Source organism: Terrapene carolina, unplaced genomic scaffold (genome assembly GCF_002925995.2).
Source record: "Terrapene carolina triunguis isolate 2854851 unplaced genomic scaffold, T_m_triunguis-2.0 Scaffold497, whole genome shotgun sequence".
NCBI lineage: Eukaryota > Metazoa > Chordata > Testudines > Emydidae > Terrapene > Terrapene triunguis.
Window position 1 is genome coordinate 103257 of NW_020664848.1, and position 11062 is coordinate 114318.

At 45.2% G+C, this 11062-nt stretch overlaps 2 protein-coding genes across 2 annotated transcripts; one reads left to right on the forward strand and one right to left on the reverse strand.

Annotated features, from left to right (window-relative positions):
• The first annotated feature begins 560 nt into the window (after positions 1-560).
• On the forward strand, positions 561-1559 carry LOC112108088 (olfactory receptor 6J1-like). Its single transcript, XM_024202073.2, has one exon. The coding sequence runs from the start codon at positions 561-563 to the stop codon at positions 1557-1559; it is 999 nt and encodes a 332-aa protein (XP_024057841.2).
• A 2891-nt stretch (positions 1560-4450) lies between these two features.
• Positions 4451-11062, reverse strand: LOC112108087 (olfactory receptor 6C4-like). The gene is made up of 2 exons (XM_029913153.1): positions 10148-11062; positions 4451-4519 (listed from the first exon to the last, which is right to left on the reverse strand). Exons 1-2 carry the CDS (start codon positions 11060-11062, stop codon positions 4451-4453), a joined length of 984 nt encoding a protein of 327 aa, XP_029769013.1.

The window sequence follows — 11062 nt, forward strand, 5'->3', positions numbered from 1 at the left end:
AGAAACTGAAAATTGTTTGGTTCAAATGTGGAAAATATTCAGTTTTCATATGTTGCTTTTCTGGTGATATATATATGAGCAAAAGAGAAATGTAGGGCCAGCTTTTCAAAGGTTTTTAAGCATCTAAAGATGAAGATAGGTGGTTGGTGGGATTTTTTTCTAAGTGCCTAAACATATTAGGCATATAATGTCTATTGATTTCAATGGGATTTAGGTACCTATGTGCTTTTGAAAATCCTTTTAAAATACCTTTAAAAATCTATCCCTAACCTATGTAGACGCTTTTGAAAATCCCACTAGACACATAGCTGCATCTTTTGGTGCCTGAATTCCTTTGCAAGTGTGGCCCATGGACGCTTACCACCACCATTTTCTTTTAGTCAAAAACCAGTTTTCTGGGGCTTTTTCGTTTTGTTTTTTGAAAATTTCTGACAGTAGAATTTCACCCAGATGTAGAGATGCCCCCAGACATGAAGGACATTTGAGAGTTATGATCTGGCCCCAAGATTTGACAAACCCTACTGTATAATTGTTTTCTTATCCCAATAGGTCAATGGCGAATGGAGAACCACACTTCAGCTGTGGAAGAATTCATCCTCTTGGGGTTTCCCATCCAACAAGAGACAGAGATCCTGCTCTCTGTGGTGCTGCTATACTTGTATCTTTTGACCTTATTCAGCAACATGGTCATTCTCTGCATTGTCTACGCTGACGGCCGCCTACACACCCCCATGTACTTCTTCCTCTGTAACCTCTCGGCATTGGACCTATTTTTTACCTCGGTGACCGTGCCCAAGATGCTGCAGAACCTCCTTTCTGGAGATAAATCCATCTCCTTTGCTGGCTGCATGGCCCAGTCCTACTTCTACTTCTTCCTGGGCACGGTGGAGTTCTTCCTCTTGACGTCCATGTCCTATGACCGATATGCTGCCATATGCAGCCCGCTGCACTACCCCATCCTCATGAATAGCCGTGTCTGTGTCCAGATGATGATGGCCTGTTGGCTGGGTGGGTTTCTCTCCATCCTCTTCCCAACCATCATGATTTCCAGGTTGTCCTACTGCCGTTCCAATGTCATTGACCATTTTTTTTGTGATTCTGGCCCCTTGCTGGAGCTCTCCTGCACTGACACGCATCTGATTGAGCTGATAGACTTCATGTTATCTTCTCTTGTCATCCTCTGCTCATTAACCCTAACGGTTATCTCCTATGTCTTCATCATCTCCACCATCCTGCGCATTCCAACCAGCACTGGCCGGAATAAGGCCTTCAGCACCTGTGCCACCCTCCTGACCCTGTTTCTCATGTCCTGCAGTATCTCCATCTTCATGTATGTGACGCCGTCACAAAAGTCCACCTTGGAGATGCGCAAGATCCCTGCGGTGCTCAGCAGCATAGTTAACCCACTGCTAAGTCCTTTTATCTACACCTTACGGAACGACATGGTCAAGAAGGTCTTGAGGGAGACTTTTAGCCACAGCAAAGCACTTGTATTTCATAGCGTGGGCGGATTATTCCTGACTTGTGCTGCTACTTGCAGAAAGAGAAGTGTAGCATAGGAATGACCAGATCCATGGGTCAGACCCATCGTCCATCTAGCCCAGTATCCTGTCTCTGATTGTGGCCATCACCAGATGTTTCAGAGGGAGGTGTGAGAAACCTCACAGCAGCCAGATGTGGGATAACTTGCTCCTCATGAAGGACTCTGTTACTTAGAGGGTGAAAGCAGGAATTTTTATATCCCTGCCAAAACTAAAACTGCCCTTTTCACCATTAACTATTCTAACTTTGGATATTTTTGTCGTCGATATAAACATCCAGTCCCTCTTTGAATCTTGCTAAATTCATTTTTGGTATAATTTAAGGCCAGACCAGACAATTAGGTCATCTAGTCTGACCTCTCCTGTATATCCCAGGGCATTAAATTTCACACTTTTACTTCTGTACCTTCTTGGCCTCTAATATCCTGTGGTAATGAGTTCCATAGTCTAACTGTGTTGTATGAACAAGCATTCCCTTTTGTCAGTTTCTGCATTTGCCACTTTTCAATCTCATTGACATCCCCCTTCTGCTTTTGTTAAGAGACAGTGAGAACAGAAATACCTGATTTACCTTCACTATTTTATTGCCTTTCATCATGTCATCAGAACATAAGAGAACATGAGAGTGGCCATATTGGGTCAGACCAAAGGTCCATCTAGCCCAGTATCCTGTCTTCTGACAGTGGCCAACACCAGGTGCCCCAGAAGGAATGAACAGAACAGTTAATCATCAAGTGATCCATCCCCTGTCGCTCATTCCCAGCTTCTGGCAAACAGAGGCTAGGGACACTATCCCTGCCCATCCTAGCTAATTGCCATTGATGGACCTATCCTCCATTAACTTATCTATATCCCCTCTTCTCTGTCTCCTATCTATGGTTAACAATCCCAGTCTTTCCAATCTGTCATCATATGAGAGTTTTCCCATGCCCCTCCATTCGATAGTATTCTTTTTGGGATGGGTGGACAAGCACTGTGAGCAGTACTTCACAATGCAGATAGGCAGCTCTGGACAGGCCAATCCGCACTGTAGCATCATTAATTCTTGATTAGTGAGATTGTGCTTTCAGAGTAGGGTGTGCAAAGTGCAGTCATTGGGTCCGTCTACACTTATGGCCGCACGGAGAGTGCAGACACCGCGTGTCCAGCTGGACTGGATATAAATAGCTGTGTAGATGGCGAGGCATGGCTTGTGTGAGTAGAAAAGAGTTTCCTACATGCATGAACCCCAGGGTATGTACCCGACACAGCTCTCTAGATGCCCAAGTCATGTTTCCCCCTCTACACTGCTATTTTCCGTGCTGTAGTGTCTCACTGCCTCCCCACAGCTTTTCACTGCGGCTTATAGTTAGGTGAGTAGTGCCTGTACTCTCCACGCCACCATAGCTCTAGCAACAGATTCATAGCAGATTCTAAGCCTAGAAGGGACCATTCGATCACCCAGTCTGGCTTCCTGGATAACAAAAGCCATAGAATTGTTTCCACTTACTCCTGTATTGAGCCCAATAAATTGCATTTGACTAAAGCATCTTCCAGAAAGTCGCCCAGTCTCATCAGGAGATGGAGAATCCACCACCACCTTTGGTAGTTTGTCCCAGTGTGAAAAGCATTGTGCCCTAGTTCTGATTTGAGTTTGTCTGGCTGTAACATGCAGGCAATGGTTCTTCTCATGCCTTTCTCCAGCAGGTGACAGAGCCCTTGTGGTATTTGGTATTTGTTCCCTCTGATGGTACTTGTACACCAGAACCAAGCCATATCGGTGCTTCTCCAATGAAGTTTTGTGTGTGTGGACCAGACCTCAGACTCAGACAATTTTTCCCGAATATCCCATCAGCTTCCTTTGTCACCTTGGGAAAGTCATTCAATCTGTCTGTCAATGGGGCCAGATCCCCGGCTGGCGTAAATCAGTGCAGCAGCCCTGAAGATGGTGACGTTATGCTGATCTACACCAGCAGAGGGTCACATAATCCTTTGGCAATGGGGTCAAATATCTCAGAAATACCCCGAGATCCAGATGAGAGGCTATGCTGGCGCCCAGCCCGGAGGTTAAGAATGATTAGTGGGTTAGTAGGATTCCCAGGTCTATTCCCTGGGCTCTTGGCTAATGATTACAACTCAGTGATGTTCTTTTAAATTGTTCCCCTGAGAAGACGGAAGTGATTAGAGCCTATGATGTGCTGGGTAAGCTAGAGGAACCAGCTTCAGATGAAGGCATGTCATCCTTAGCAGGAAACACAAGTGCCATTTTCTATATGAAGAGGACAGATTTCTTCAGTACAGGCCACCAGTGATCTTAGGATCACTGTAGAAGGCTGTATGCTCATCGTGTGTTGTTAGCAAGCAGAGTCCAGGAGCATTGCATAGAATAAACAGCATTCGCTAGACTTATTCTGTTATTCTTACTACACCTCAGCATAAACCAGGAGTGATTCTGTTCAGGTTAGATGGGCTCATGTTCTTACTCACTCCAGTGTTATTCAGGAGTCACTCCACTGGAGTCAATGGGGCCTAGTCTCCTCTTGCTCACCTGATGTAAATCAGGAGTCACTCCATTGGAGTCAATGGGACCTAGTCTCCTCTTGCTCACCAGATGTAAATCAGGAGTCACTCCACTGGAGTCAATGGGGCCTATTCTGTCACGCTGGTGTAAATCAGGAGTAACTCCGCTGCATTCAAGGCAGCTGACTCCCCTTTCATTCATCCTGATGTCAGCCAGTGGTAACACCAAAGGAATCAGTGGAGCTGTCACTCTGTCAGTAGTGTAACCGAGAGGCAAATCGGCCTTACTCTTACTTCTAGTTCGCAAGCATTTGCTTTGGAGCAGCAACGTAAGACTAGGGAGGCTGGATCAGACCAAGGGCCTATCTAGCAGCGTCTTCTGTCTCCAGCAATGGCTGGAACCAGCTGCTTCAGGCGAGGAGCAAGCAAGCCTGCAGTGGGTAGTTACGGGATAATCCGCCCACGTGGGACATTTCTTCCTAAAAACAAACGAACAAAAAAAATCCATAACATTATAGCAAATGTTTGACAAAAAAAAGAACAAAACCACAACCTAATATACATGAAATATTTTCATAATCCCCTCTCAAAATTATTTTAATAAAACAACCTTTAATTTTTTTTTTAATTGAGCAGTTCCACTGACCTGCTCGGTGACCTTGGGAAAGTCACTTCCTGCTCTGCATCAAAGGTTCCCCATCTGTAAAGTGGGGGTGCTGACACTGACCTCCCTAACCCTGACCCTAACCCTGATCAGGGGCGGCTCCAGGCATCAGCATACCAAGCGCGTGCCTGGGGCGGCAAGCCGTGGAGGGCAGCCTGCCGGTCGCTGTGAAGGTGGCAGTCCGGCGGCTTTCAGCGGCATGCCTGCGGGAGGCCCGCCAGTCCCGCGGCTTTGGCGGCAATTCGGAGGCAGGTACGCCGAAGGCCCGGCACTGTTGGACCTCCCGCAGACATGCTGCTGAAGGCTGCCTCACTGCCGTGCTTGGGGCGGCAAAATACATAGAGCCGCCCTTAACCCTGATACTGACCTCCCTAACCCTGATACTGACCTCCCTAACCCTAACCCTAACCCTGATACTGACCTCCCTAACCCTAACCCTGATACTGACCTCCCTAACCCTAACCCTAACCCTGATACTGACCTCCCTAACCCTAACCCCGATACTGACCTCCCTAACCCTAACCCCGATACTGACCTCCCTAACCCTAACCCTAACCCTGATACTGACCTCCCTAACCCTAACCCCGATACTGACCTCCCTAACCCTAACCCTGATACTGGCTTCCCTAACCCTAACCCTGATACTGGCTTCCCTAACCCTAACCCCGATACTGGCTTCCTTTGTACACAGCACTTGGAGAGCTACTGATGAAAAGCACCAGATGCAAGCTCAGCGTTATCGTGTGATACTAAAGCTGGTGGGGAAAAAAAAATAAAACAATTGTGCTTTGAATCAGCATTTTGGGAATATTGACGTTGTTACTGGGAAATGTTTTGACCTAATTTTGTTTTTTTGTTTTTTATATACTTAAAAAAAATCATTATTTTTCCTTCTGAAAATTATCAAAAATGTTTTCAGTAAACTAATAATTTCCATAAGGCATTCTATATTGTTTAAGGCCATATCTATATAAAACCATGAACATTTTCATTAAAAACAGGTCATTTTAAACCAAAATGTTTTCATTCCACTCATTTCAAGGAGCTCTACTAAATACTAAAGCTGGCTGAAAATGAAAATCTGTAGTTTGACAAAAATATTGAGGATTTTGAAGTTCTTTTAGTTGAGTAGAGATTGAAATGGGCCATTTTCTGTGATTTTAAAAAAAATGAGCCGTGATTCTTTTGTAGTTGAATTTATTTTTTGAAACATGGGTTTTGGTAAACAATTTCAGTAAGCCGTATATTAAAGAAGGCAGTGCATTGTTCATGGAAAAACAAAACTTTCTCTTTGGTGAAAGACCGTTCTTTGACCAGCTGTGTGAAATAACGCTGAAGGAGGAAAAGAGATTTTTCAGACATGACAGCTGATTTTACATGTGAAATGACACGGTGTAGCAGAATGAGACGAATAAGCCACCCAGGATAGCGTAAGGGAAAGGAAGTGAGAGAGATGCACAGTTCTTAACAAATCAATAGCATCAATCATTAAAAAAGGCTACACTTTCACTGACTCCAACCAGTGACGGACTCTGTGAATGATTCTTCCATGTGGGCTTAATCTCCAAGTGATGGACAAACCATTAGGTATAGATACCGTCCTTTCTGCAGAGAATGTAACCCTGAGTCAAATTCACTCCTCTGACGAGGCCTACTTCCCTCTTGGCCCCCTAAGTCCATTGGGAAGCCTGGTGTGAAGTCAATGAGCATCTGGGTTCACTTCATTCTTGTGCCTTTGGGTTTTCAGTCTCGAAGCCTAAGGCACTCAGAAAATCTCCTGCCATTGGCATCCTTTGACTTGTTTGTTCCTCAGAGCATAGATGGAGGGGTTAAACAGCTGGGTCGCCATAGTGTACAGAAAGGACACAACTTTGTCAAAATCTTGCCTGCCCTGCAGAGCTGGTGGGATTTACCTGGAGATGATCTGCTGTGCAATACCCACAACCATGAGATGGGCAGAGCAGGGGGAAAAGGACTTTTTCCTGCCTGTGGAGGTTGGGCTGCACATGACAGTGGAGACGATGGTGACCATCAATGTGCCATAAGTACAGCTGTCACCAAGGCCACTTCTTCAATGATCCCCGTGTCTGTGCAGGAGAGTTGGAGCAACGGGGCTGTATCACAGGAGAAGTGGTTTATAATGTTGGGGCTACCAAACAGCAAGCGAACAAGAGAAGGATGGTAGGAAACACCAGTAGTAAACTCACCAGCGAGCAACCAAGCACTGACTGGAGGCAGACTCTGTTGCTCATGTTGGTGATGTAAGGTCGTGGGTTGCAGATAGTCAAACATCTTCCCTGTGAGATGGATACCTACCAACCATGGGCACTTTGAGAAATTCTGTTCAGGCAACTGAACCAAGCAGAGGCTCCCAAATGAGTATGATAGATAGATAGATAGATAGATAGATAGATGGGTGTGTGGAGATAGATAGATAGATAGATGATTAGATAGAGGGGGTGAATGGGCGTAGATAGATAGATGATTAGATTAGATAGTCAATGGGACGTAAGCTCTGAACTGCCTAAGTTACGACTGAAAGTGGACTTAGCCACATCTAAATCACAAGGGCCAGAGTTTTAAAGGTACTCAAGGAGCCTAACTACTGTTGATTTCAATGAGATGTAGGTGCCTAAATATCTCTTAAAAACTCTGATCCTTAGACATTCCAGCACTGAGCAGAGCCCACCTAAAGACCTTTACCAGTCGGTGACTCAGTTCCCCATCTATAAAACGGAGATAATGATGTTGCCTTTCCTTAAAAAGGGCACTATGAATATAAATCCATTCATCTTTCTCGGGTGCTCTAATGCTATTACCTCCATGGATTTGAGAATCTCAGGCTAAATGGATGAATCACTAATGCCATTCTGAGATGGAGAACTGAGAAACAGAATGGTATACTTAGCATTTGGAGAGGAGTCGGTGACCCATCACCCACTGGATTTCAGTGGATTTGGGCACTGTACTTCTTTTGATAATTCAAAGTAAAGAAACTTAAGCCAAGCCACACAAGGATTCTGAGGCAAAGCTGGGTTCAAACCAGCTCCCCTGACAACCATCTGATTTTCTTAACTCTAAGAACGTCCTTCTGTTTCCACCGATAGAAATGAACTACTCAGCATGAGTAATGGCAGGATACTAACCACAGACCTTCAGCGCAGAAATTTGTCACTTCCTGGCTATGTAAAATCTGGGCCCTGATCCAGAAGGTGAGATCTGAGCACACTTTACCATATTGGGCCCCTAGGTGAGCTGGGGTTTAGGTGTCTGGACACCTAGAGTGGGATGTGGTGTGCATGTGAATATTGCCTCTGGATCTTTTTAAGTGCCTGAATATCTTTCAAAATGTGGCCCCGAGACGTGACGCTCGGGAATTTCAGAGGCGCCCAAGGGAATCCAGCACTGATTGGATTCCATTGAGATGTGGGCACCTAGGATTTCTTTGGTTTCTTTTGGAAAATCCCAGATTCAGGGCCAGATTGTTAGGGGTCTTTATAGGCCGAACTTCCTTTTATATCAATAGGAATTCGACACCTAAATACCTTTTAAAAACTGGGCCTAAGTGACTTGCCAAGGTAAATACGGAAGAAGTCAGAATTGAACAAATGTCGATTCCCCCCTCCCCCAAAGACTGAGTCCTTCCCCCCAACACCAACCTTCCTCTTTGGAATGGGGGGTTACCTACCAAGGAGCCCAAAGACCCAATAACCAAAGAGGCAGTAGATCTTGGGATGCAGCTGACGGGAGACCCAAAAGAAGGAAGTGTATTGCAAATACCAACATATGCAGTAAGTTTATTGTTTAACCACATCAAATGTGATAGCTTTACACATGTCCGGACAAAAGAACAGGTTTAGCCTTTGTCCAGGAGAGCAATATTGATGCTGTTGCAGAACATCATCCACTGCTTCCCAAAGGAGAGATTTTCTGTTCTTCCTCTTCTCAGTCACCTTCTATTGGGGAAACTTTCTGAAGCCAGACAAGGGTGATTTTCAAAGGGACAAAGGAAAATTTGCACCCAACTCCTATTGCTAGTTGAGCACCTGGAGTAAGATTCTGCTTACACATGTCAATGGTAAAACTCTGAATTCAGTGGAGCTGGGATTTCACCCCCATCTCCCTCCCTCTGTACCTTTGAAAATATCCACTGCCAAATCAAGGAGGAAACAAATAATTTCTTCCCATTCCACTTCCAGCATTTCTGTCATAGAAATTGATACATTCATAGCCTTTAAGGGCAGAAAGGCGCATTCAATCATGTAATCTGTTCTCCTGTACAGGACACACCACAGAAGCGCACCCAGTTACACCTGTATTGAGCACAATAACTTGTTTGACTGAGGGCAGGTCTACACTACTGCTTAAGTTGATCTAACTTATGTCACTTGGGGGTGTGAAAAAGACTCCCCCTGAGTGATGCAAGTTACAGCAACCTAAGTGCTATCCGCCCCAGTGCTATGTCAGTGGGAGATGCTCTCCTGATGACATTGCTTCCATCTCTTGCAGAGGTGGAGTAATTATGCTGGTGGGAGAGCACTCTCCCATCGATATAGAGCATCTTTGCCAGACATGCAGCTGTGCCGATGTAGTGCTTCTAGTGTAGACCTGCCCTAAATCAAAATATCCCAGAAAGGCATGTGGTCAAGACTTGAAAACAGTGAGTGAGAGAGAGAATCCACCACTTCTCGTGGTAGTTTTTTCCAATTTTAAAAATAGAGGTCTTATTTCTCATTTGAATTTGTCTGGCTTCAACTTCCAGCCCTTGGTTCTTCTTCTGCCTTTCTCCACTAGATTCAGAAACACTCTGCCATCTGGTATTTTCTCCCCGTGAAGGTACTTGTATATCATGACCAAGTCAACTCCTAATCTTCCTTGTAATAAATTCAATAGATTGAGTATCTTATGTCACATTATAAGGCATCTACCCATTTCTAAGATCTACTCTACAAGGCCTGGATTGTTTTTTGTGTAATGTACAATGGCCTGTGAAATGGGGTGCTGATCTCCGTTGAGGTCTTTAAGCATTGCTACAACAATACAAGGTGTGGTAAGAAGCAGACCAGGGTAGGGTAGTGGAGGCCAGGTAACCAATAGAACAGGATGTGCCCATTTCTTAGCAATTCAGTAGAAGAGATAAGCCAGGACAGTCTTTCACCAAAAGCAAGCAGAACTAGACTCTAAGAATATCCATTTAATTCTTCTATTGATTGGGTGTCTATACAGTGACCAGAACAGTGACCAGAATAGTAGGTGTTGACTGGCTTCCTTTTCCAGAGGAAGTTACCCTGGATACATTGGTTCCAAAGTGCAGCATCTTACATAGCACTCATGACACACCTAAGCCCATTGTAAGTTTGGAACGAAATCAAAGATATTCACTTTACTCTTGCATCTTTCGATTTTAATTTTTTCAGGCCCTATTCGGATGCTTAAAACATACCCTGTCACAAGCATCCTTCAGGGCCTGTTTGACTTGTTCGTTCCTGAGAGCATAGATGTAGGGATTAAACAGCTGGGTGACCACTGTGTAAAGAAAGGACACAACATTGTCAAAGTCCCACCCACCGCGCTGACCTGGTCGGATGTACCTGAAAATGGAGCTACTGTACAATATCACCACAACCGTGAGGTGAGCGGAGCAGGTGGAAAAGGCCTTTTTCCTGCCCGTGGAGGATGGGATGCGCATAACAGTGGAGATGATACAGCCATAGGAGATGATGGTGACCGTCAACGTGCTGATCAGAGTAAGTACAGCTGTCACCAGGACCACTACTTCAATGATCCCTGTGTCTGTGCAGGAGAGTTGGAGCAACGGGGCTGTATCACAGTAGAAGTGGTTTATGATGTTGAGGCCACAGAACGGCAAGCGGACAAAGAGAATGGTGGTAGGAAGCACCAGTAGGAAACTCACCAGCCAGCAGCCAAGCACTAAGTAGAGGCAGACCCTGTTGCTCATTACAGTGATGTAATGTAGCGGGTTGCAGATAGCCACGTAACGGTCAAAGGACATTACAGCCAGGTGGAAAAACGTAGAGGAGCCCAGGAAGAAGAAGAAAAATGACTGAAGTAAACAAGTGGGGCGAGAAATGGCTTTCCTCCCTGTCAGGAGGCTGTAGAGGAACCGGGGGATGATGACGAGGGTGAAGCATGTTTCCAAGAAGGAGAAGTTCCTGAGGAAGAAATACATGGGCGTTTGGAGGCGATGGTCCACCAGGGTGATGGTGACAATGATGATGTTTCCCATCAGGATCAAGAGGAAGGTCGCTAATAGAACTAGGAATATGACGACGTTCAAATGATTGTCGTTGGTTAGTCCCGAGAGGATGAATTCCACCACTGCAGTGCGGTTTGGCAT